At 43.4% G+C, this 27383-nt stretch overlaps 2 protein-coding genes across 4 annotated transcripts in view; one reads left to right on the top strand and one right to left on the bottom strand.

The window, feature by feature from the left end:
• Positions 1-905: 905 nt before the first annotated feature.
• OCIAD2 (OCIA domain containing 2) lies at positions 906-12986 on the bottom strand. The gene is made up of 7 exons (XM_083630870.1): positions 12770-12986; positions 10910-11021; positions 9792-9882; positions 6670-6723; positions 5092-5139; positions 2895-3000; positions 906-2366 (listed from the first exon to the last, which is right to left on the bottom strand). The coding sequence occupies exons 2-7, from the start codon at positions 10967-10969 to the stop codon at positions 2285-2287; spliced, it is 441 nt and encodes a 146-aa protein (XP_083486996.1). The 5' UTR covers positions 10970-11021; positions 12770-12986; the 3' UTR covers positions 906-2284.
• Positions 9219-27383, top strand: part of CWH43 (cell wall biogenesis 43 C-terminal homolog) — a 41383-nt gene continuing 23218 nt past the window's right edge. For 2 of the 3 annotated variants that reach the window (XR_014551958.1, XM_083630394.1), the window contains exons 1-4: positions 9819-9904; positions 10114-10615; positions 15687-15781; positions 27140-27331. Coding sequence is in view for 2 of the 3 variants with exons in the window: in XM_083630394.1 (XP_083486520.1) it covers positions 27178-27331 (154 nt within the window). In the remaining variant the exon portion in view is untranslated. Of the gene's footprint in view, positions 9605-9818; positions 9905-10113; positions 10616-15686; positions 15782-27139; positions 27332-27383 lie in introns of those variants that run through there. The other variant, XM_083630395.1, reaches the window with a different exon arrangement.

Here is a 27383-nt window from a genome sequence, read left to right as displayed (position 1 = left end):
TAAGGGTATTTATATTAGCAGTATACTACAGTGGTACCTTGGTTCTCAAAACGCCTTGGTACTTGGTTCCCAAACATCGAAAACCCGGAAGTGAGTGTTCTGGTTTTCAAACGTTTTTCGGAAGCTGAACATCCGATGCAGCTATCAGCTATTGTTTCCAGGGTGCCTGCACCAATCGGAAGCTGTGGCTTGGTTTTTGAACATTTCAGAAGTCAAATGGACTTCCAGAATGGATTAAGTTTGATGCTTTTGTTTTTGCTATTTATGTTGCGTTTTTATTTTTGAGGCTTTTTCGGTTAATTTGTTTTTGTGACTGTATGGAACCCAGTTCAGCTACTGATTGATTGTGTGACTGTGGAAATGGATAAAAGCCCCCCATCCAAACAATGACTATCATCAGTGCATGTAAGAAAAAAAAAATAATTTTAATTTTTATCATCTACAATACTGTCTTATTTATTTTATAGTACAGTACATTGATTATTGCTTTCATTTTATGGATCAATGGTCTCGTTAGATAGTAAAATTCATGTTGAATTGCTGTTTTAGGGGTTGTTTTTAAAAGTCTGGAACTGATTAATCCGTTTTGCATTACTTTCTATGGGAAAGTGTGCCTTGGTTTTGGAACGGACTCCTAGAATGGAGTAAGTTTGAGAACCAAGGTACCACTGTAATGGATTCAATTTGACAACTCATATACTTCCATTACAGAACATATGCTGAATAAGCTCAAACCTCTTATCAAGTTTTGCTGTTTGACAAATACTCTGAACTGCACTGCTAAGGTGCAAACCTGAAAGCAGAGTAACTATCTTTAAGCACTGCAGTGACAGTGATGCTGTTGTAAGTTGTCACGGCCTCTAGCTTTCATCTTCAGTTTAGTGTTCCAGAACTTGTGACAAACGAAACATCAAAGTAACTTTTATTTTTTTAAAAAATAAGTCATGTTAAACGTACAAAGAATTTTGAATGAAAGCAGGTTTTTCAGAATTGCAGTCGTCGTGTAGAACAGGTACCATTACAAAATGCTTTCTTCCACATCTGAAATAAAAAAGTATTGGTTAAAGGGATTCAGCCCCTTTGAGGTGAGAATACAGGTTTGGAGGACAAGGTGTGACCTAGCTTAATGTTGGGGATCCCCCCCCCAGTCAAGCAGTAGTAGTTGATCTAATGGACTTTAAGTAGTAAAACACCGTACAGCCTTTGGTTAAAAAATACATAAATGGTTAATCTAATAAATGTAGCATTTTGCTAAATGTACTTCTGGTGACTTAAATTAACAGACCAAAGCTGCCATACAACACTCTTGGTTTTGAAAACTACCTACATGACTGGTGAAGCAAACAATGTACAGTGGTTCCTTGGTAGTTGGAATGGCTTGGCTCCTGAATGCCGCAAACCCGGAAGTGAGTGTTCCAGTTTGCAAACGCTTTTCAGAAGCCGAACGTCTGACGCGGCTTCCGATTGAGTGCAGGAAGCTCCTGCAGCCAATTGGAAGCTGCACCTTGGTTTTCAATATTAAATTATTTAAATTCTTTTTACATTTATCTACCACCTCTCTTTCATCCTGGAACCCAAGGTATCCTATATTTAGTTCCCAGGTGGTCTCCCATGAAGGCACCAACCAGACCTAGATTGACTTAGCTCTAGCAAGATGGTAGAGTCATGTCCCTTCAGACCAAATACCCTGGGCCATATTCTAAGCTAATCTTCATGTATTGTGTTAAAGCAGCAGCTGCAGATGTTGCTGAAGAAGTGCCACATGTAGAATGCCGTTTTGGAAGAGACTTGAAACGCTGGCCACAGATGTAGCACAATTCTCTTTTAATGATAAAAACTCCACCATACTAATGAGCATGGAAGTGACAGCACCTACCAGCCTCACTTCTGTTTTGTCTAAATCTGGTGTTAAACTGAGACTAAAGTCAGAGAGAATACTTGGCAGTGAAAGCCAAGGAGGAGTTTACCTCTCTGTTTTTATTTTATCATTAACATAGTGAGTCATAATCCCTCAGAGCTAGCCAAGAAAATACAAATAACAGAGATGAAAATAAGCACATTTAATAATATGCGAAGGAAAATAAGTGCTATTTCTGACCTGCCCACCACCCTACAACCAAGATGCCAACAATAGTCAAGTTTTTTACCTCTTACTAAACCTGATGTAGCAGTAAGCAAGATCGTAACTCTTTCTATTGTTTATAGTGACTGATTTCCAAAATACTGATATATTTCAAAAAGCGACCAAAATCTTGTTAAAACTACAAAGATGTGTGTACCTGTTTTAAGAAGCAGAAGGCTCTGGTTTTTCTGATGCACTTGATTCAAACTTAGCTTTGCATTCGTTGCAGACATGAGGACAGTGCCTAAAGGATTAGGAGAAAGGGGGGGGGGGGAGTCAACGTTACACAAGATTCTTCCCAAATCAAGAGATCTTCACATGGGGCTTTGCACCTGACACTTCCACCTCCACCCTGGGTCCCAATGCACCAAAAATGTCAGCTGCCCTGTTATCCACACAGTAATTTGCACATGATCTAGCTACATGCAGAAGGATAAAGTGCTTGATATAAATTGATAAGACATGGTCACAATTCTAGCGTGGTGCAGATAGGCAGTTCTATTCCTTTCTGTGAAAGGAAGGGCCTTTGATCCAATGGATACTCCCACTAATAGGAGGGGAGACAGCAGGCAATAATTCTCACTGTGCACTTTCAAAGCTGTTCTAGAGGCCTCTCACCCCCTCCAGTTCAGTTGTGCTGAGGAAACGAGGAATCATTGAGATTTTTGTAGAGCCCTTGTGACCTAGAAGAGTGGTATTTCGACAGTGTTCTTATCACAAGGTTCCTTGATACAACCCAAGAGTCACTTGTCTATATTTATTCCAAACAGACCTTTTCCATCCTGGACCAAACGGTTTAAGACCAGCGCTTTCAAACTTCTTCTGACAGGTTCTTATGTATGACATTGTCCCAATACCATAGCCCAGGGCACCAGCAACTGCAGAGAGATATCAAATTGTTGTCATACGTAGCAATCAGATATAAAGGTAATACAGTAATACAGGCTTTGAAAAGTACAGTGGTACCTCGGGTTACATACGCTTCAGGTTACATATGCTTCAGGTTACAGACTCCGCTAACCCAGAAATAATACCTCGGGTTAAGAACTTTGCTTCAGGATGAGAACAGAAATCGTGTGACGGCAGCACGGCAGCAGCAAGAGGCCCCATTAGCTAAAGTGGTGCTTCAGGTTAAGAACAGTTTCAGGTTAAGAACGGACCTCCGGAGCAAATTAAGTACTTAACCAGAGGTACCACTGTATTATCCAGATCAGATATTTTGCCTTACTAATACACACTGATCTGGGAAAGCAGGAAACCCAGAAAGAGATATCGCTTCACTGAGGATGCTCTCTTGTGTTTGGTGGCGAGTTTAAAATAGCCTACTCTATTACTTTTTTAATACCAGTGAATGATTAAAGTCACAATCCATGGCTCCTTACAGGCAGCAGCAGGCAGCACACGTTCTGCTACAAAGGAGGATCTCAATATGTTCACCCATAGACCAGATGGCTGGTACCAAGTTGGGGACACCAAATGGCAGAGGGAGTTTAGTTTAGTTGTACAGTGGAAGGAGTCCAAGGAAGTTTGTGAAACTCCTGCATCAGCTTCTGCCTCCAATTCTGGACTTGTCTTGCCCACAGACTCACCCAGCTCACTAAGCCCTATTACCCCTTCCTCTTCTGATACCTCCTCCTCCCGGTCTTCTCCCTCTAACCACTCATTGTTCCACCACCAATCCCTGGGCTCTGAGCCTTCTTCCCTTGGTGGCTCCCCAGCTGCTTCCTCCCCACCATTACTCTGTGTCCAGCCAGTCCATGACATGTTATTTGTTTTCCACTGCAGTAGCACTGGCTTCCACTTCACTCTGCTCGCTTGCTTGCTTCAGTCACCTAAAGAGAGTGACCCTCCAGCAGAAGCGGGGATTCTTTTTCAACCTGAGCCACTTTCTCTCCTAGGCAACTTTCCAGAGGTCACATGGGTCCACAGGCAACCAAGTGGGCAAGGCAATGGGCATGACACTTGAAGATTTGTTCCGCAAGCCATATCCCAGCCACACAAATCCAGACCTACATAACCCCACAGCTCCCCATCCTCCCTCCAGATACTTTCCAGCCAAGCAAGAGGAGGGTGTAGAGCAGGGCCCGGTGAGGGGAATGGCCTGGCAAGAGTCCTGGAGGCCTGCATTTAGCCCACAGGTCTGGGGCTCCCTAGTCTGTTGGCATCCATCTGCCTCGGGAAACAACGGAGTGCGCCATGCGGGTGAAGCCAAACCACTGCATTGCCAGCACCGAAGTAGCCTCTGGGGTGCAAGCATGGGCAGTGTGTATGGAGGCCCTAGGCTGCCTCTTGGCCTCACTGATGTGGCCCAAAGGAAAGCAGAACAATATGTTTGCCACCAGCTTGGTTGTAGGAGTTGCCAGGAGGTGGCATAACAGGTGCCATCCAACCATCTTGGATTGCATAGGATTTTTTCCTTGGCTTTTTCTTCTCCAGAAGGTATGCTTCTCAATCCCCCGGAGCCTGTGTTCACATGCAGGGGAAAGTCCCTAACTCACCATCCAGCCAGTTGAAGCCATTGCATGCTGACAGCTTCTAGGAGCGACCCTCCAGCTCCACAGTAACATTTCAGTTGTGTACCAAGGTGTGGTCTGCACAGGTTTACTTAAGCAGATGTTCCCGAGTTGCAGCAGGCTTGGACTTGAATATCCTTCCTGCTCTATTGTTTTGATAAAACCCTAACTATAGTAATTAATGATTACGTACTATAGAAAAGTGATCAGTATAAAGTTACAGCCTAATACAGAACCTTCCGAAACAACCGCATGATTCCAAAGCTCTCTCTGCAGTCATGAGGTCTACAAAACGGCTTTAATTTAAATGCTGAAAATTGACACTCGGGAAGCCAGAAGCTATACTAGATTCCACACATGCCCAAACTTATCATGCAAGCATGGCAACATTCCAGCATAATTACAATGGCCAGTTCTCACTTTTTCTGTTTAAAGAAAAAGAGTTTTTGGACTTACTTGCCAATTTAGGGAGTGATCCAAATTTAGGGCTTGGTTTGAGAACACCTGGAATAAAATGCAGTTATTAGGAAAAGCCTTTTAGACCGTCATTTGATGACACAACAGTTGTGCAGTTCTTCCGTGAAAGATATTGAAGCCTTATTATTATTAATATACTTCCCGCTTTAAACATACCAAGTGCTCCCATTATAATTTCCAGTTATAACTTTGATTCTCAAGTAATCCCATTTGAAATAATTAATATCTAGAAGGCTGTGAGCAAAATCAAAATAAAAATGTGAAAACTATTTTTACCCCGTAAGAAAACTTACTTCCTTTCCATAGCATTAAATTAACCATGCCACCATGCTCAGCCAAGGCAGCACATTTCACAAGTCTTGCAAAAACAAAACCCCAACCAACCAACAACAACCCCACATTATATTTTAGGGGAATACCTAAATGTAAGAACAGCCGGCTGTATCAAGCCAATGGCCCATCTACTCCAGCGTCTTGTTCTCACAACGGCCAACCAGATGCTTGTTAGGAAACCCACAAGCAGGACCTGAGCACAATAACACTCTCCCACTCGGCAGTTTCCAGTAATTGTTATGCTGGAACATTACCTGACCATGATGGCAAAGCACAGCTATCATGGCTAGCAGCCATTGATAAATACATAGAAGCACTCTTAATCAGGAAGCCATTGTTGAACATACCGTATTTTTCACTCCATAAGGCTCACCTGACCATAAGGCGCACCTACTTTTTTTGGGGGGGGGGGAATAAAAAAAATTGCGGCTCTTGGGGGCTTTTGCGGGAGGTGGGGGAAGTGAGAGAGCCTCACTCTGTCCCTTCCCCCACCTCCCGCAAAAGCCAGGGATAGCCGTGCGAAGCCTCCCCAGGGCAGCGGGATGAAGGCTCCCTGCTGCCCTGCAGAGGCTTCGCGGGCTACCCCAGAGCTGCTCGTTCCAAAGCTGCTCCCTGGGGCTGGCGGTGGGGGAAGTGTGGCTTTCCCCCACCGCCAGCCCCACAAGCTCGGGGAGCAGCCTTTCCACTGCTCCCCAACCTGCTCTTTGGGGAAAGCCACCGCCAGCCCCAAACAGCAGGTCGGGGAGCAGCCTTTCTGCTGCTCCCCGAGCTTGTGGGGCTGGCGGTGGGGAAAGCCAAGCTTCCCTCACCGCCAGCCCCGGGGAGCAGCTTGTGGGGCTGGCGGAGGGGAAAGCCCCCCCCCCAGCCCCAGGGACCACACATTTGCTCCATAAGACGCACAGACATTTCCCCTTAGATTTTAAGAGGGGGAAAGTGTCTTATGGAGCGAAAAATACGGTACATACAACAGAGAAATGTACCCAGTGGCAAGTCTGGGCTCGCCTCTACACAATGTGTAAGAGCCACCATATATTTCACATCACCTGTTGAATATATTGAGACCTAAGAGTTGAAACAGCACCCAGGCTGAGATTTCCACCACAAGATCTATTCTGGGTTTTCCCCTCAGCATTTACCAAGCTTTAGCAGTGATTGACTGGTGGCTCTAAAAACTGTCCGTGTGTTTGTTTGTTTTTACATTGAAGAAAGAAAAAAGCCACTTACCATTAGCAAGTAATCCTTGAGTGATCAGCATACCTCCCAGTGACAGAGGAAGAGCTGCATACAATGAAACAAGCAATTATAGTCTTTGCATAAATTCAGATGCATCTCCCGCCCACCCTACATAGTGTCGTAAAAATGTGGTCTTAACAACTATTTCGCTTGTTCTAAAAAAAATATGAAAAGAGCAAATTAGAAAATCTGAAGCTGGAATTCTGAGGTGCTGACTTTGCTGAATACTGGGTTTTATACTCTGCACTGCTATACAGTTAATATTTTCATTTTCTGTGCTTACTGGCAGCTTCCACATTTAATATCTGTTAAATAAGTACAATAGGCTTGCTGCAACTCCAGTTTTGAGCACCACTATGCAACAAATTAGTGACATGTATCCATCTAGTTCAGCGTTTCCCAAACTTGGGTCTTCTGCTGTTTTGGGACTAAAATTCCCATCATCCTTGACCACTGGTCCTGCTAGCTAGGGATGATGGGAGTTGTAGCCCAAAAACAGTGAGAGACCCCTGATCTAGTTCAAGGGGCTGGATGAGCACAATACACGTGTGGTTCCAGATATGCATCTTTAACACATAGAGAAGACACTCATGTGTAGACTTAGGTGGGCTGTAGCCTGGGTGGACAAAGGAAGGAACAAAGAAATCACCAGCTTTGCAACAATAAAAAGTCCATAAAATCAATAGCCCATAAAAACATTAACCATCATACATGCTCACACAAGATAATTTGGATGCTACATTTGTGGACTAAAGAAAAACAACTTTTAAGATCAGATTCTTCACAAACCACAAGTGATGCAGCAAACGGATGTTACAAGCCCGATATACTCAAAGATTTCAGTCTAGTTTGTACACCATATCTCAGCTTATTATGCTGAGAAATAAACAAGTATTTTGCCCACACATGCAGCCTCCCTTTGTAGTAAGGCTCCGATTAATTATAATTTCCCATGTCATCTGAACAAGGAAACTCGGCTTATCAGCATCAAAACAAGCCAGGATCTTTAACCTTCAGACTATGGCCAAAGGGCTTGATCATATCTCAAGCCATTTAACTGAGATTATGATTATGAAAACATGGCCGTTGACTGTGGTCAGATATAATGATAAAACTTGAGCTCATGCACTCCTAGGACAGCTACAAGGAGAAGCAGTTTTTAATTTCCACTTTTAAATAACTACAATTTAGTGTTCTGTCTGAACCTGGACAAACTGCAGTAATTCTTAACTTTTTTTTGTAAATACTGAAACTGCCTTGGTCATGCTGGTTGATGATCTCCGGTGGGCTAGGGACAAAGGTGAAGGCTGTTTCCTAGTTCTGCTGGATCTCTCAGCGGCCTTTGCTACCATCGACCGTAACATTCTTCTGGACTGTCCAGAGGAGCAGGGTGCACTGTTATACAATGGTTCCGCTCCTTCCTCCTGGGCTGTGTCCAGAAAGTGGTGTTGGGGGATGAGGTTCAGGCTCCTGGGCTCTCACTTGTGGGGTGCCTCAGGGTTCTGTCCTCTGCCCCATGCTTTTTAACATCTACATGAAGCCACTGGGAGAGATCATCAGGGGGTTTGGGCTCGGTGTTCATCAGTATGTGGATGATACCCAGCTCTATCTCTCTTTCAAATTGGAACCAGTGAAGGCAGTGACGGTCCTGTGTGAGTGTCTGGAGGGGTTGGAGGGTGGATGGCGGCTAACGGATTGAAGTTGAATCATGACAAGACAGAAGTACTGTTTTGGGGGGATGGGGCGGTGGGTGTGGGGGACTCCCTGGTCCTGAATGGGGCAACTGTGCCCCTGAAGGAGCAGGTGCACAGCCAGGGAGTCAATTTGGACTCATAGCTGTCCATGGAGAGGCACAGGTCAACTCTGTGTCCAGGGCAGATTCTACCAGCTCCATCTGGTACACAGGCTGAGACCCTACCTGCCTGCGGAGTGTCTCACCAGAGTGATACACGCTCTAGTTATCTCCCACTTGGACTACTGCAATGCACTCTACACGGGGCTACCTTTGAAGGTGACTCAAAAACTACAACTAATCCAGAATGCGGCAGCTAGACTGGTGACTGGGAGTGGCCACCGAGATACACTGGTCTTGAAAAACCCACATTGGCTCACAGTACGTTTCCGAGCACAATTCAAAGTGTTAGTGCTGACCTTTAAAGCCCTAAATGGCCTCGGCCCAGTATACCTGAAGGAGTGCCTCCACCTCCATAGTTCAGCCCAGACACTGAGGTCCAGCTCCGAGGGCCTTCTGGCGATTCCCTCACTGCGAGAAGTGAAGTTACAGAGAACCAGGCAGAGGGCCTTCTCAGTAGTGGTGCCTGCCCTGGGGAACACCCTCCCATCATATGTCAAAGAAATAAACAACTATCTGACGTTTAGAAGACATCTGAAGGCAGCCCTGTTTAGGGAAGTTTTTAGTGACTGATGTTTTAATGAATTTTTAATCTTTTGTTGGAAGCCGCCCAGAGTGGCTAGGGAAACCCAGCCAGATGGGCAGGGTATTATTATTATTATTATTATTATTATTATTATTATTATTATCATCATCATCATCATCATCATCATCATCATCAATATCATCCACTTTCAGGGCTTTTTTAATAAATAAAAAATGAAGCAATAAAACTATGGTTCACTGAAACAAGTCAAGTTCAAACCTTGGTTTAGGAAGCTGGCTTGTTTTGATAAACCACAGTGAGGGTTAACTACAATTTAGGCTTCATATGTAATGCTAAACAGTGGTTAGTCAAAAATGGCTGCAAATTTTTGAATGGTGTATTTGCAGTGTTTAAACTGAGAGTGGAACAGGAGTGCACAAGCCCAAGCCTAGCCTAGCCTTATTCTAATGACAATAAGCCATCATTTATTACTACTTCTGAATGCAGCTATTGAAAATGATCTTTCTCACGTCTGCTTAATGTTACCGGTAAGAAAACCAGCAGGTTTTGGATTCAAATGCTGTGAAACAGAAAGATGTTCCAAGCAGGCCTAGTAGTAGTATTTCTCAAACAAGATATAAAACATTGAAACAAATGCTGTAAGGTAGACAACACCCTACAACAAAAAACCAATGCAATTATATTTTGCATTGCATTAAAAACAAATAGACCTACCTCTGTACCAGAAGCTTTCCTCTTTACATTGACGACGAATCTCTACAAATTCATCAGAATTAAGATTTGAGATTGGACATGGGAGCGGGCTCTTAAAATAAAAACATGAACACGTTTATAAGAAAAATATGGTTTACCCTCTCACTCCTTAAGAGAATAAAGCATCTATAGCCTGCCATTTATTTCATTATCTTTGGTTTCCACAATTTTTTAAAAAAATTCAACAAAAAAATTAAAAAATAGAGAAGAAAACATTTCACTTTTCCAAATAGCACAAAAATGTTAGAAATATACTACCACTGTCATTAGCAATACTTTCAAGCATGCAATGTCAAAATGAAATGATCAAGCTTTAAAACTCGATGGTGCACTCTGACTATAATGTACTTGTTTGTGATTAATGTGCAATTCACAGGTGCTATGAAGCTTAAAATGCGGCAGAAATGAATGGTGCTAATAATGGAGGGGAAATGTGTGGTCCTTCAGGCGTCCTTTCTTGGAGGTTTCTAAGCAGAGGTTGGATGGCTGCCTGTCATCTATGCTTCAGTTCAGATTCCCTCACTGCAGGGGGCTGGACTAGATGACCCTTGGGATCCCCAACTCTACAATTCTATGATCATCCTTTAGCACTGACAGTGCTAGCTGGGGCTGACAGTTCAACAACATCGGGAAACCCACAGACTCCCACCATCACCCCTGCTTTAAAGGGTTTCTTTTTAAAGTCCCTTTTTGTTCAGATGCTACATAATTCCATCTTCCCCTTTCCCCTAGCAGGTGCAGATTATGTTTCCATCTATTTACTTTGAGCCAAAAATACGTGCAAGGTAAGATATGAGCCTCATTATCTACGGTTCTTTAACTGCTAGCAGCATAAAATTAAGCTGTATCCTATTTAATCTCCCCAGGGTTTGTGGGATCTTCGACTTTCCATGAGAGGCAAAGCTATCCTTAGACCTGCATTAGATCATATAGAGCACTTTTTGCACTAGAAAAGGGAAAGGTTGAAGTGCAGAGCCCCTTCTGTTTCCACGTGATAATCAAGACTACATCAGATTTGCCTCTGCTAGAATGTAAAATAGTAATAATAATAATAATAATTCCAAACAGAAAGAACAAACCTGGTTCTTTTGTCCTACCGAAGAGGCCTGAACTTTATTATCACCTGGGGCAGAAGTCATAGCTCCTGATAATGTTGCCAGCAAGTATGACCCCCGGTAAAATGTGAGTTTCCTAAAACAAAAGGACAGTTATAAGAAGAATGCAATGTGCATTTCAAAAGCAACCTCACAAACGTTTAATTTTTACCATATTAGCATGTTAAGCTGTCTTAGAGACTATTGGTCCATCAGTTTAGTACAGTCTACTCTTATTGACAGCGGCATTCCATAATTTCCCTTCCCAGCTCCATTGTATGAGATCCATTTTTAACTGGAAATGAAAGGTGTTAAATCTAGGACCATCCGCACGCAAGGCGTGTGTTCTTGACCCCTCAGCAACGGCCCTCCTATCAAAGGAAATCAGAAGTAAGAGACAGTTATAGCCAATGAAAAATGTATCCCCCATTATTGCACCTTTAGGAATTGGAAAGCGTAACTGTAGCACATTTCGATTTTGTAAGTCAATGTGAGCCAGTTGGTTAGAGTGTGGACCTGATAACGCAAAGGTTGCAGGTTCGATTCTCGAATGGGATGGCTGCATAATCCTGCATTGCAGGGGGTTGAACTAGATGATCCCCTGGGTCCCTTCCAACTCTACAATTCAACTGCTCCGTGGGAACGTGGCTGAATTTTCGCAAATAGTAAATGCATACAATCATACCCCCACCTGCTTACACAATAGAAATGATGAGTTATAATTCATCTAAAACCCATCCTGTACAATAAAGCTTAATTCGAGCCAAGGATCATGCCCCACCCCCAAACATTAAAATGCTACATTTTAATGCAGCCTGGAACATACAGAATAATAATGGGGGGGGGGGGAGTCAGAAAATATTTGCAACCCTGTTTCCAGTTAATATGTGTACATTACGCAATGCACACTAACAACTCCAAGTTCCCTGAAGATGGATGTGGTGTCAATGTGACAAATTTGCAGTTGGGCACCTCTTGTTTCATAAATTAAGTAATGAAAATAACAAGAAATTACAAGATGCATACCCTTCGACATTTCTCCGATGAAAATAGGGACAGTCCCATTCCATAAGGATAATGGTACTTTTATACCCAACACATCTTACTGGGTTGCCCCGGCACAACGTATATTAAAAAAATAAAAAAACTTTTTATTTTTAAATTGAATTATAAATTTAAAAAAACTTCCCTATACAGGATGGCCAGGGGGGGTTGGATAACTCCATAGCCTCCAACACTTCTCTGGTGAAAATACGGACATCGTAAAAAAGTGGGACATTCGGGGAATTGGAAAAATAAAAATACGGCTCCCTTACGATTGGATAGAAGACTTACACAAACTCGCAACATATGAACAACTTGCACATAAACGCAGACTTGCCATGGACAAATTCAATGATATTTGAAATCCGTTCTTCCAAATACTGTAATAGGTTAAGATCTGGTGAAGTACAAAAACCACCTTATAAAATATGCAGTTTTGGGTTTCCCCTGCTCCCCCCTCCCTTTATTTGTCCTTCTGCGCGGGTTCTCTTTCTCTTTCATTTACGTCTCGCCATGTTTAGCGCACACAGAATTGTGTACTTTTTGGAACTTTCCATAAAGATTTTTTTTTTAAATTCTAGCACGTGCTTATCTAAATTCTATAATTCGGCATTTGAACGACTGGTGTAAATAACTGCGTTATAAAAACTGGTGTTGTTCTAATGAGGCTATGATTGGATTGTAATTGAAAACGAATAAACAAATGATTATCCAAAGGAGCGTAGCCGGGGGGGCCTCGGAAGCCCAGCGCTGCAGCCCCACCGCCCAGCCGCTTCTCTCCCGCGCCCCCAGCAGCCTTACCCGCCAAGGCCCTTCGCTCGCCCCCTTCGCCCTCTTCCTCGCCGCGCCTCTGGCCCGGGGCTGCTCCGTCCTTCCCGGCCCAGGCGCCTCCCTCGTCCGGCCCCTGCGCGCGCTCTTTGGCGCTCTTTGGCCTGTTAGGTAACCATGTCGTCCGAAGGCGGAGCCTTTCCCTTCTCCGCGCTCGGAGGAGAAAAGCGGACCGGTCCGAAGGAAAAACTCCGTGGGGCTGCTTCTCTCCGCGCCTCGTTCCTCTCACGACGCGTCTCCAACGCCATCGCCCGGCTCCTGCGAAGAGGCTCCCCTCAAATGGCCGCGCGCAACGCTTCTCTCAGAGCCTGCTCGGAATAGGGCGTTCATATTGCAAAAAGTAAAGTTGTTGAGTGTTTTGTTTTTTAAGGAAACCGCCACAATTGTTGAGCGCTTTCTCCCCCCCCCTCACAGAAACCAACCAAAATTGGCCAATGGTTGCCACTTTTCAAAACATCACAGAGTTGTCAAGCTTCTTTTTAAGAAGAAACCAAAATTCAGTGTCTGAAGAATCGTTCTTTGCGCAAGCAATGTAAGGAAACCACCACAATTGTGGAGCTTTTATTAAGGAAACTGTTAGCTGTTGAGCGTTTTTTTTAGAATTTTCTTGAGGTATGCCCTGTTAAGTTCATTGGGACTTACTCCCTAGCACAAGGGTGCCCAAACTTTCCAAAGATGGCCAAATTGCATGTGTGGTGCCTGCCTGCCCTAGCAAAGCTTTACTTTCGAATCATGGAATGGTCACATTTAGGACAAGGTAAAGGTAAAGGGACCCCTGACCATCAGGTCCAGTCGTGACCGACTCTGGGGTTGCGGCGCTCATCTCGCTTTATTGGCTGAGGGAGCCGGCGTACAGCTTCCGGGTCATGTGGCCAGCATGACTAAGCCGCTTCTGGCGAACCAGAGCAGCGCACGGAAATGCCGTTTACCTTCCCGCCAGAGCGGTACCTATTTATCTACTTGCACTTTGACGTGCTTTCGAACTGCTAGGTTGGCAGGAGCAGGGACTGAGCAACGGGAGTTCACCCCATTGCGGGGATTCGAACCGCTGACCTTCTGATGGGCAAGTCCTAGGCTCTGTGGTTTAACCCACAGTGCCACCCGCATCCCATTTAGGACAAGAGCTGCAATTAAATGGGATTTCAAAGACAGAATTGATGTCTGGGGCAATTTCCTAAAGGCAGCACTTCGTATTGGATCTTTGGCAAGCGTCAATTGCGAAATCTTTTAAAAATCTCAGTAATTTTTGGGTTTTCCTAAAAGAAGCTCAACAATTCAGGGGTTTTCAAAAAAAGAGAGGCAACCCTACTCTCAATGTAAAATGTTAACACTTTTGAATTTCAGGGTGGAATCTACACACATATAAAAACCATTATGAAAATGCTTTTTTTAAAAAAAGCGTTTTTAAAAACACATTGAATTTTCCATAAGGCTTACCATCGCCGTCTCATGTCACATTGTATATTGCACTTGAAACACACTTAAAATGTTTTATTTGCAGCTGTATAGCTGAGTCAGTCTGCTTTCTTTCTTTCTTTCTTTCTTTCTTTCTTTCTCTCTCTCTCTCTCTCTCTCCCTCCCCCCTCCCAAGTTAGGGATCATATCCAAATGCATGTGATTGAAAGGTGCAAAACAAAGTCATGTATCTGTAGCCAAGCTCAGACAAATTTACAACTTTGTGTGCCGGTGTGTGCATGTGACCAATCCCAGAGGGGCCATCCTGTGAGGCCGCAATAGATGGTAATGGATTGCTTTGAAGCCACTTCAGCACCAAATGAACAAAAATAAAATAACAACAACAACAACAACAACAACAACAACAAAAATAAAATAATAAAATAATAATAATAATAATAATAATAATAATAATAATAATAATAATAATATCATCCCCCCTCAACCTCCAAGGTCTGTCCTGTATTTTGCCAGAACAAAGGTGGCAACCCTAGTTGGAAGGGACCGTGAGGGTGGGTTCTGGTGCCCTGTGCCCTGAATAGCTCCACCCCAGGAAAGAGCTTTATAGCTGCTGGAGCGCTGCAAAAAAGAAAAATAAAAAAGTATAAAACAGTAAAAAAAAAAAGTATACCTCTGGATGCGACCGGGATCCGTTCCGGAGCCCCGTTTGCATCCAGAAGCGAACACAACCTGCGTCTGTGCATGCGCGGGTCACGATTTGCCGCTTCTGCGCATGTGCGTGATATTTTGACCGTCTGCGCATGCGTGAGCAACGAAATCCGGAAGTAACACGCTCAGTTACTTCTGGGTCGCCGCAGCGCGCAACCCAAAAATACTTCTCCCGAAGCTACTTCAACCCAAGGTATGACTGTATTTCAAATAATAAGGTTATTGGGTGCATGTAGCTACCACAGACACAAACTTATTAGATGCTGATTTAATGGAATAATAGAATTGTAGAGTTGGAAGGGACTCTGAGGGTCATCTAGTCCAACCCCCTTCAATGCAGGAATCTCAGCTAAAGTATCCATGACAGATGGCCATCCAATCTCTGCTTAAACACCTCCAAGGAAGGAGAGTCTGCCACCTCGTGGGAGTCTGTTCCAGTGACCAACAGCTCTTACTGACAGAAAGTTCTTCCTGATGTTGTCTAGTTGGGAAAACTTTCTGAGGCTGTGTAGCTGTGTTTCAGTCCTGACGATTGCATTGATCATTTTGCGTTCTAAAGATTTAAACTCAATTTTTGATGACAAATAGGGAAGACAATCTTATTCCAGAAGGCAGCCGAAAGGAAATTTGATGCGGGGTGGGGAGTTATGCAAACGTACAGAGAAAGGCTTCCAAACTTGAGTGCGTGCAAACCTTTTGAAAACAGAAACACACCTTAGTCCACCTGACTTGTTTGGTTTTGCCTTTAACCTGATTTCTCCCTTAGTTACAGGCAAATCTGGAGTGCTAATAATCCAAGAGAGCAAATACTGGCGCAGCTGCTGGCTTTGTGCTCCACTCCCTGAAGCAAATCTTGCAAAGGTATAGTACTGTCTTCCCGTTAATAGACATGCGGCCTGATCCTATGCATATTTACTCAGAAATAAACTCTGATGTTTTCACTGCAGTCCGAAAGGGTGTGAAAGGTGTTTTCTAGTGCCCTGTGCCATGAATAGCTCTTGTCTGGGAAAGAGCTTTATAGCTGCTGGAGCACTGCCAAAAAATGTATACTATTGCAGATAAGTAAGTAAGGTAAAGGTAAAGGTAAAGGGACCCCTGACCATTAGGTCCAGTCGTGACCGACTCTGGGGTTGCGGCGCTCATCTCGCTTTATTGGCCGAGGGAGCCGGCATACAGCTTCCGGGTCATGGCAAACCAGAGCAGCGCACGGAAACGCCGTTTACCTTCCTGCCAGAGTGGTACCTATTTATCTACTTGCACTTGACGTGCTTTTGAACTGCTAGGTAGGCAGGAGCTGGGACCGAACAATGGGTCCAGATGTTTTGGACTACAATTCCCATCATCCCTGACCACTGGTCCTGTTAGCTAGGGATCATGGGAGTTGTAGGCCAAAACATCTGGAGGACCTCAGGTTGGGGATGCCTGGACAAACATACCCAACTCCCTCAACTGTTCCTCATTAGGCTTGGTTTGGTTTCAACAAAACACATCAGGGATGGAGAATCTGTAGGCTCTGGACATTGCTGAACTACAAATCCAATCATCCCTGACCATTGTCTGTGCTAGCTGGGGCTGATGGGGCTTGGAGTCAAACAAAGTCTGGAAGACCACAAGTTTGCCATCCTTGAATTACATAGTCCTATATTTTTGGCCTACGATTGTTTTCCCCTTCACTTTTTTTCTTCTCTCCCTGTGTGACATTTTTCTTCTCATGACATGCACACCAAGCATAAGTAACTCTATAGGAAACTATAATTAGCAAGCCTAATTCTTAGCAATAGCATCGTGATGCTGGGAATAACAGGCACTGAGCAAAGCACATGCCACTCCTCATATTTGATTTATCGCTAGCACCGATGGAGGTTCACTGGTTTTCAGTTCAGAAAAGGCAATTCCTATTATGCTTTACTGCCACCTCCTGGCTGCCAATGCATATAATGCATACATGTGTACTGTATATTTATCACCCCATTTTAATCCCACCTTAGAATGGAAAAAAAACCCCAAACTCAAGGCAGCTTAATTTAAAAGCATACAAGAAAATGACAAGTAGTCCTCTCAATAAAACAGCAGCAAAAACAGCACATAGCAGCAGCAGCAACAACAAAATGAAACAGAGATACCAGATTTTTTTAAATAGATAAAAATATGTCAGAATTGCCAACATGAAAGTTGAAAAGACTGGAGTAAAAGGTTGTAGCTCAGTTCACATTTTGCCCTGCTGAAACAGTGCGTAAATTGCATATTTTCAAGTGACATTTGGCAAGTATAGTAGTGTTATGAGGTGGGTTTTTTTTAGGGGTGGGGGGAGGAAGTACTCTGTATGCAAGATCATCCTAACCCCTGGATCCAGCAAGTGTTAAAGTATAGGCCAGGCTAACTCCCTGTGTTGAGGGTGCAGCATGAGATCGCAGCCCTGAAAAGGTGCTTTTTTCAGGGTGAGTTCTCAGTTACCAAAATGAGCACTGTGCTCTCGTGTGAAAAAACGGCACGTCCAGGTTTTTCCAGGACAGTTGAGGGGTACGGGATTAATGACTGGCCACCACCTTATTTTTCCTCCTAATGACCCACACTTCCCTATACAGAGCTACCTTCAGATGTCTTCTAAAGGTTGTTTAGTTACTTATCTCGTTGGTTCAGGGGTCACATACACCCTCCAACATGAAAAGGGGACTTCCGGGTTAGCGCCATCGCCTAATGGCGGATTCCCTCCGAGCTCCGGAGGGAATCGGCTCAGCAGGGGTCGGGTCCTGACGCGCCGGCGACGCGGGGACCCTTAGAAACCACAGGCATGGAAGCCTGTGGACTTGGTGACTCGGTGGGCACCTTTGCGCCCCCCGACCCGCGAAGGAGCCTTTTTAAAGGCTGCGGAACGGGGGACGGGGAGCGACGCGGTGCTGAGAGTCCTCTGCTTCCCCTGCTGAGTGAAGCCGCATGCCATGGACGGAGAGCACTGACTTCTTCCTTTAAATATCTGGACTAAAAGTAACAACCCGTGAGTAATACGGAAATTGGATTTAAAAGGGAATTTTTTTTTTCGGATTTGGAACGAACGGGGTAGGCGCAAAGAGGAAGTCCGTCTCCCCGCCTTGTAAACATTTTAAAGCAAGGACTAGCTAACTAAGGTTGAGAGAACATTTTCTTTTTTATTGGATAAAAGTTATTAATTTCATGACTTGGCAGTTTAAGCTATTTGCTGGAGGATAAGAGTTGTTTTTAAGAGTTGAAGTGCAACCCCCCCTGGATCCGGGAGTGATCCGCGAGAGAGCCTGTTTAAGAGACATAGAAGATTTTGACAGCTGTCAAACTAGCTGTCAAAGTTGGGAAAGAAAGAGAACATTGTTTCTGTTGTCTCTGCTGGATATATTTGTTACAATTTGGTTATAAATTGTTGGAAACAAGGAAGAATTGATACAAACTAATTTGACTTTTGGTTTTTTGAACTAAGTAACCAGAATCCCTCTAGAGGGGGTTCTGGGACACTACAATGCAAGTGGAAAAATACTGATGGAGCTAAACAGGACTTTCTTTCTCCTGGGAAAGTTACAAGAACAAAATGATGTTTTGGCTATAAGGGTCAAAACACTGAATGAAACCGTAAACAATCTTACTGAACTTGGAAGGGACTTGACTCAAGTCTTTGCAATTGAACAAAAGGCCCTTGCAGCGGAACAAAAAGTTTTGGTAGCCGAACACGAAGAGAAACTTTAGAAACTTGAGAAAGTGGGAAAAGAAATATATGATGTGTTGGAGAGTAAGGAAGGAGGAGCAACAATGCCACAGATGAAGGAAAGCCAGAGGCCTGTCAAGAAGGATACAAAGGAAAATAAGAACTGGATGAGGAAAATTTGGTTTGAATTGGAGAATGAAGAATGGAGAGATCTCCCCAGGAGATCTGAAGACTCTTGGATTATAAATCTGATCAAGATGGAAGTTGGAGCTTTTGGGACATTTGGACTTAAAAGGATTAAGAAACAAGATTTGAGCTCCACTTTTAAATATGGAGATCTGGCTGGAAGAAAAATGGACATTACTGAGACAGAGCTTCTCCGAGTTTTGGTGTTTGATATAAAGGACTATCAAAAAAACCGGCAGAGAGGAATTGAGAGAGAACTACGAGCCTCGGACGTGAGATCTCCAGGCTGACTGCAGATAGACTGATAGACATTGGTGGGGGATCAAAACCGGGAAAAGGGGGGTGGGGATTGGGAATCCAAAGGGTGTATAATTATATTTTGATCTTTTTTATTTTATTTTGTTAGGGGTATTAAAATGGGGAATTCGTGGAAGGGTATTGGGGTCGACCTTAGAAAAAGATTCTAAGAATGGGTACTGAGGTACAAAGATGGATGTTTATAAGTTAAAATTGGTTATATAAAATGAGCTAAATATAACAATGAATTAAATATAATAAGGTTAAAAATTGGGGATAAGAACTTGTTGAACTAATAATTGGAAATGGAATACAAGAGAGGGAGGTGTGGGGAAGTCATGGAAATATGTTATTGAAAATAAGGTTGTAAACGGTGAATGGTTTTTTTAAAATCTTTTTTGTTCTTTCTTTTCTTTCTTTTTTTCTGGATTTTTGGAAAATTTTAATAAACATTATTGAAAAAAACAACAACAGATGTCTTCTAAAGGTTGTTTAGTTACTTATCTCGTTGGTTCAGGGGTCACATACACCCTCCAACATGAAAAGTGGGACATTCTGGGATCAGATCAGAAACTGGGATGGCATCTGTAAATCTGGGACTGTCCCCCCGAAAATAGGGACACTTGGAGGGTCTGGAATGTTTGCACAGGCTCTTGGATGGACTGGGTGTCTTTACATGATTTGTAAGAAATCTGAACACAGTTTGGGAATGTAGGTCCTATATAGAAATGGGTTGTAGCTGTACAGAGTATTTTCATGACAGTACGTTTGTTAAAACGAAAACACATTTTAATTCCTTGTCTCCTGAATAACAGTACAGTGGTACCTTGGGTTACATATGCTTCATGTTACAGACGCTTCAGGTTACAGACTCTGCTAACCCAGAAATATTACCTTGGGTTAAGAACTTTGCTTCAGGATGAGAACAGAAATCATGCTCTGGTGGCGCGGTGGCAGCAGGAGGCCCCATTAGCTAAAGTGGTGCTTCAGGTTAAGAAGAGTTTCAGGTTAAGAACGGACCTCCAGAACAAATTAAGTTCTTAACCCGAGGTACCACTGTAATGTGTTTACATAGGTTTGTAGCTGAGTGAGCTGTATGCTCTTAAAATCACGAAGCAATCCTTAGATTGTTATGACGTGGCATATTTAAGGGGTTATTATGTGAAGTGTCGATGTCACTGCAGGATAAAAGGGAGAAAAAATAAGGAGCAAGCAGGCAAGCGGTAAAACTGCAAAACAACAACAACAACAAAAACAAACACAAAACCTTCTGGCTTCTGGGGCAAAATGATTGCAGACTAGGGCAAGGGAAAACGTCCCCACAGTCCATTTTGCTAGTTACTTAATTCTTCTGGCAATAAGTGATGGGCCAGAAATGAGGAAGTAATGCAAACCTATTGACACTGAGAGTGGACTTTGACTTCCTTTATCTTACAAAATGCTTTAATTTCTGTTTTAGCTACATTTACAAGCTATAAGTACTCGAAGGCTACCAGAAGCAGACTATGTCAAACACTGTGATCAGCTCTGAATGTGCCTGTTATAACAGCCTGAACAGCTAGATAGATACAGGGTGCGCCTCAAAGCTTGCCACTGTGTTTTCCTCATTTGTGACTGCCACGTGACTTAATCTGATTATAAATCAACTTATAAAATCTGATCCCGAGGGGATGTAGTACGTATTGCCAGCTTTACTCAAACATGCTACAACAAGTGTTTTTTTCCTTGCTCAGATAGGTATCTGCCAAAACAATGACTTATACATATTTCATGCGTTCACATTGACACTGAGTCTGTGTACACATTACCCTTTACCCTGCCTCTGGTGTGCTCCCATCCCTGTATTTTCAATCCATGTACACGCAGCAGTGCCCTCAGTGCACAGGCATCTTGCAGTTTCTCCAGAAATACTGCGTTTTAATGTGCTTTCCCCCAGGCCAGCTTCAAACAGCTTCAAACAGACTTCATAACTTCATGAGCTTACTCTACGTGCAGTAAATCCAAAGTGTGTATAGTTGAAACACTAAATAAACACCTGCGTGCATATACAAAGGATGTGAAGTTTATTTCCAGGGGCAGAGACAGGGTCGACAGCTTCAGTACACAGCAAACTGTGTGGATGTGTACAGTGGACTGCAAATCTGTTTTGAAACACAATGAGAAAAAGTGACCTTGCAATGTTTTAAAGTGGTCTTTTGCACACAGCCCACAATCTGCCCGGCTGGCCTGGCTTGTTAGCCTAAGCCGAGACCATGGATTTCCATGTTTGGTACAGTTTAAGCAAACTTTTACTAAATCCAGGATTGATGGGTGATTTGCACCCAGAGACTGTGGCAAAGTAAGCAAACAAGGTAATTAAATGAACTTGTAGTTAGCAATCCTAGGCACATTTTTCTGGGAGCAAGACATGTTGTATTTCATCCTGGACAGGGCAGCCTTTTTCAACCTGGTGCCCTCCAGATGTTTTATGCTGAAGCCGGTGGAGGTGCCTGGGTGATACTGTTAGATGGTATCTATCCTCCTCACAGACCCTCCAAGTGTCCCTATTTTCCAGGGATGTTCCTGATTTAGAGAAGCTGTCCCAGTTTCTGATTTGATCCCAGAATGTCCCACTTTTCCTTAGGATGTCCCTATTTTCATTGGAGAAATGTTGGACGGTTGGAGTTATCCGACCTCCGAGCCATCTGAAGGCAATCCTGCATAGGGAGGGTTTTTAAAAAATGTTTAATGTTTTATTCTGTTTCTATACAGTATATGTTGGAAGCTGCCCAGAGTGGCTAGGCCAACCCAGTAAGATGTGTGGGGTATAAATAGTAAAATTATCCATATGGAATGGGCCGTCCCTATTTTCATCGGAGAAATGTTGGAGGGTATGTCTTCATTGGTCAGGGGTCCCTTTACCTTTAAGGAAAAGCAGGACATTCTGGGATCAAATCAGAAACTGGGACGGCTTCTGCAAATCCAGGACTGTCCCTGGAAAATAAGGACACTTGGAGGCTCTGAGCTTTCCGTTTCTCATAGAGACAATGCCAAGTCGGCTTGTTGTAGGAAAAGAGGGAAGATTCCATTGCCTGACAAGCTGAGAAACAAAAAAAACCCCAAAACCCCAAACTCTCACCTCTGCAATGCAATAAAATAACATGACTGAGGTTATACATGGGTGTGGCCTGCATGAGAATAAAGTAAATTGGCAGTTCGTCTCAAAGGAATCGGCAGTAAAAACGCAGAAGGTGTGTAGCTCCATTCATGTTCCGAGTTCTAAAGTGTGCCAAATGTGGCAGCTGCTTGGCATTCACAGGGAATCGTCAGGAGCATCTCCTTCTTTTGACACTAGATGTTGCTGTTGGGCTCAGGTGCTTTTGGGTCCATCCCACAAGAAGCAGTTTTATGACAGGTGTGGATTGGCCAGGGCAGGTCTAACACTCTAGCTCTGACATTAGCCTCCATAAAAACTTAAATCCATCTTGAGGAAAGTCTTTTCTCAGTTGTCTGGGATTAGTATAACAAGTTGTAGACAGCAAAGGAAGAGAAATATATCGTGAAGGAATGGCTTTTCTTTGGAAAGAAATCCTGGTGGAAACATTCTTGGGTACGTAATATTTCCAGCCTATGTTGAATACTTAAAAGCTCCAAGATAATAATTGTAAGCAGCTTTTTAATTCACTGTTTTAAAAGCATCTCTTAGTTCGATTTGACACTCCTCCTGATTGATTATAGAGTTTAAAAGTGTTGCTATGTTGACAAATTGCTCTGCTGTTTTTTGTTTTTGTTTTTAAAGGGAATATTTCTAGAGCAAATATCCTATGTTCCAGGTTAGGGAAAAACACATGTGCTTCGATTAATATTTTCAATCTAAATTGCTAATGAATAAGAATTTGAGAATTGGCTCTCAAAAAAAGTAGTAGTATAGTTGCTGCTGGATGAATGATTTCTTGTTTTGTGTAATTGAAAATTTACCTGTAAGACTGGGATCTCTAACTAGTGTTTGTGTGTTGCAGGGGGTGAAGGTTATAAAAGAATAGCAATGTAAATTTGGAGACAAAGTCAGGCTCACAACTACACATAATGGCTCAGGGCTTATCCACACTTGTTGCAGGGGGTGAAGGTCTTTCTAAGCATTGTATTTAAATCTCTGTGTTTCAGAGTAAGGTAAAGGTAATGGGACCACTGACCATTAGGTCCAGTCGTGGCCGACTCTGGGCTTGCTGCGCTCATCTCGCTTTACTGGCCGAGGGAGCCAGCGTACAGCTTCCGGGTCATGTGGCCAGCATGACTAAGCCACTTCTGGCGAACCAGAGCAGCGCACGGAAACGCCGTTTACCTTTCTGCCGGAGCGGTACCTATTTATCTACTTGCACTTTGACGTCCTTTCGAACTGCTAGGTTGGCAGGAGCAGGGACTGAGCAAAGGGAGCTCACCCCGTCGTGGGGATTCGAACTGCCGCCCTTCTGATCAGCAAGTCCTAGGCTCTGTGGTTTAACCCACAGCGCCACCCGCATCCCGTGTTTCAGAATACCCCCCTTTTTTTGCTTCAGAACTTGCCCCATGAAATCCCACTCTTTAAAGCTCAATCGGAACACATGTGGAAAACGTTGATTTGACATTTGCTCTGATTCAGCTTTAAAGAGCAGGTATTCATGGCAAAAGCTCAGGGCAAAGAAACCAAAAAGACAAAACCCACTCAGATATGGAGCATTCAAATACAGACCTCTGCCTGGAAAGAGCAGGAAAAGGATAAGCGTGATTAGCCCTTAGACTCAGCTGTTTAAACCCAGATCTGATCCAATCACATAATAAGTGAGCACAATTTTAAAAGCAAAAAGTGTATGTGGGTGAGGGATAAATTGACTTTGTGGCTTATATTCCTGGATAACTCTCCCTCCAGTAGGCTCACATTATATTACTGGAGACCATATGAGGTCTTTTATTGCCTTAGCAACATGTTGCAGCATACACCTACAGAAATAAAGTCTGGAAGGGCCCTAATTTTCTATATTACCTGGGAACACCTAGGTTTAAAAGAGGAGTGTACCACCATCCTGTGTTCTCTATGCCTCTGACAAACAGCTGAGAATTTTCAGCTGAGTTACGGTACCTAAACAGGAAGCATCCATGAGCCACAATTGTTCTTTGGGATTGAATGCAGGATTTGTGATTGTGCTACCTGCTTTCAGGGTCTGTTTGCTTCCAGTATGCTCTGCCTGAATACTTGCAAATGAAATAGCTATTGCAAAGCACACACATACACCAAACATACATCTCCAGTGCTCGTCATACAAAATAAAGCAAAACCTATAATGTTGTACTTCTCAGGAAATGTGGTAGCACTATATTTTTTTCTTTTCCTATCATGTAACTCCCAGGGATACATTTATTTCTCAGTTCATAGCATGATTTGCTCTTGAGAATGATCAAGGTTAGATTGTCTTCCTATCAGTATGGAGCGGCTTTGTTTGCCTAGGCACAACCGAAGATTTTTTTTTCATATTGAGTGTTGTGAACTGTAATGGTGAATTATACTGCAATCCTATACACAATTACCTGAGTGTAGGTCCCAGTGAACTCAATGGGATCAGGATAGGTGTATCTGTTAATTTCAGTTTTTCACAGTATCTTATTTTTCCAATATTAATCGCAGCTCTCCATGTCTGTTTGAGATTTTTTTAGTCCTAACGAAAATTCATCTGCATCCTTGTGCAAATTTCTCCTAATACAGTGGTACCTTGGTTCTCAAATGGCTTGGCTCCCGAACAAATTGGCTCCTGAATGCTGCAAACCTGTAAGTAAGGGTTCCAGTTTGCAAATGTTTTTTGGAAGCCAAACGTCTGACGTGGTTTCCGCTTGACTGCAGGAAGCTCCTGCAGCCAATCGGAAGCAGCGCCTTGGTTTTCAAACAGTTTTGGGAGTTGAATGGACTCCCAGAATGGATTAAGTTCGAGAACCAAGGTATCACTGTACAGACATTTTTGCAAATAATTTTCCCATTATACAGTGCATTTGTGTTGAATGCTTGTTACCTTAGATGCTCTGAGGAGTAAATCCTATTGAATTCAGGTAAATGGGATTAGGATTTTAGCCTAAAGCTTCAAACGCAGGTTTTGGATAGCTCAGTTGGTTAGAGCATGGTGCTGATATAATGCCTTGGTGGCTGGTTCGACCCCTGCATTACAGAGGGTTAGAATAGATGATCCTTGGGGTCCTCTTCCAACTCTACAATTCCAGGATTCTATGACATATAATCACATTTCTTATGGAGAATGTGTTCTAATGATTTTGGGTTCCAATACAGGGACATGATCTATTGAGTGAAGGCTCGTTTTTCCTCAGTCTTGGGTGGGCATGGTTTAAAATGTCTGTCAATGGATGCCGTGATCCTTGAATGCCAATGAATGTCAGCTCCTTGCATGTCCAGCGGAAGACGGAGAGTCAAAGAAGTCTTTCATTCCCTCTCTTCTGTGAAGTAGTTAAGCACTTGGACTACCAAAACTTTCTGCCAGGCTTAGTGTCATTTTCTGAGTCAGGTGCCAGGACAATGCAGCTTCTGAAGCCAACGGAGACTTCCTGCTTTGGCCCCATGTCAAAATCATCTCCTTCAAGGACCCTCGCGGGACAGCTGCTCAAGTTACACCTGTGTGTAAGATTTCAGAGACACCCAGACAGATTTTAAAATTACTTCTTAAGTTCAGAGCTTCAGTTTTAAAAATGAATATTCACCCTCTTTTGAGCAATGAGTCGACAACTCAGTATCAGCAAAGCACAATAGCTCATGGCTGCATTTAATGTAGGAAATGCTGCTAGGCCCCAACTGGGAAGGTGGTAGATATGAGCTGAAGAACATAGTTTAGGAGGGTGATATCATGATGGTGAATCTTTCCCCCGCAATGAATGTCTACCATGGTCCTTTTGAAATAGCCAAGGGTTGTCTATCAGCAGACTGCTTCTGTCATTCATGTGCCCACTCACCCTTATTTCAACAAACGGTATCACAATAAACTTTTAACGCAAAGAAAAGTGATGGATTTATTATTTCTGTGACTGATTAACTCATGTAGAATAGAGACTGGAGAAACTCTCCCACTGCTATGAAAGGCCAATACACCACCAGCAGAAAGAAACAATAGGTTTGTAATTTAATGTAGCTTTCAGGTTTGGTACCCAAATAATATTGTTGCATGCCACCCCAATATCCAAGGGGTGGAAGATTCCAGGAGTTCCAGGCACTTACCCAGGGTCTGTGTTTCCTTTTGGAATGAGACTGTGGTGTCTGTATGATATATGGTTTATTTACACATATATACAACCCAAACCCGTTGGGACGCAGGTGGCGCTGTGGGTTAAACCACAGAGCCTAGGACTTGCCGATCAGAAGGTCGGCAGTTTGAATCCCCGCGACTGGGTGAGCTCCCGTTGCTCGGTCCTTGCTCCTGCCAACCTGGCAGTTCGAAAGCACGTCAAAATGCAAATAGATAAATAGGTACCGCTCCGGTGGGAAGGTAAATGGTGTTTCCGTGCGCTGCTCTGGTTCGCCAGAAGCGGCTTAGTCATGCTGGCCACATGACCCGAAAGCTGTACGCCGGCTCCCTCAGCCAACAAAGCGAGATGAGCACCGCAATTGGCCACGACTGGACCTGATGGTCAGGGGTCCCTTTACCTTTACAACCCGAACCTACGATGGAGGGGTTCACAGCATTAACATCCTAAAAGGGTCTTGTTTCTCCCCTAGCGACAACCTTGGATTTAGGCAGAAATCAGCCATGACTCTCTCTAGCTTGCTGCTTTTTTCTAAATCACATCATTGCAAAACTCTAATCTTAACCCTGCTTCATCTTTCTAATTTACTGTGAGCTGGTGGAGGGGGGCTGACCCATTTCCCCTCTCGCAAAGAACCCCTTTCCTTTGTTTCCCTTAATGGCTCATTACCCAGGCTATCACCTCAACACAGGAAGCTAACCTGGCTTATATTTTAACATTTGCTGGAACCAGGGTTAGAAGGCTTCTGCACAAACTCATAACAGTATTTAGAAAATCAGATAAATTTCACTCTGCAATTTTCTCCTTTCTTTCAGGTTATGCTTCCTGGTCTCTTTATCATGCCCTTCCACCAATGATCTATTTTTTCCCTTTACAAACATTGGAACTTACTGGCTTAGAGGTTTTTGCTCTTGCTCTATTCTCTCCGATGTTTCTGATGATTGGTCCACTCTGGAGGTTGGCCAACAAGAAGCACATTCTAGCCTTGCTAAGGCTAAGCATGATTGGTAAGTCCACTTTTGTAATTCTAAAGTTTCTTCAAAAAGCTTGGCAACAACA

Source organism: Podarcis filfolensis (genome assembly GCF_964270895.1).
Source record: "Podarcis filfolensis genome assembly, chromosome: 9".
Lineage (NCBI taxonomy): Eukaryota > Metazoa > Chordata > Lepidosauria > Squamata > Lacertidae > Podarcis > Podarcis filfolensis.
This window is presented reverse-complemented; position numbering and strand designations above follow the sequence as displayed.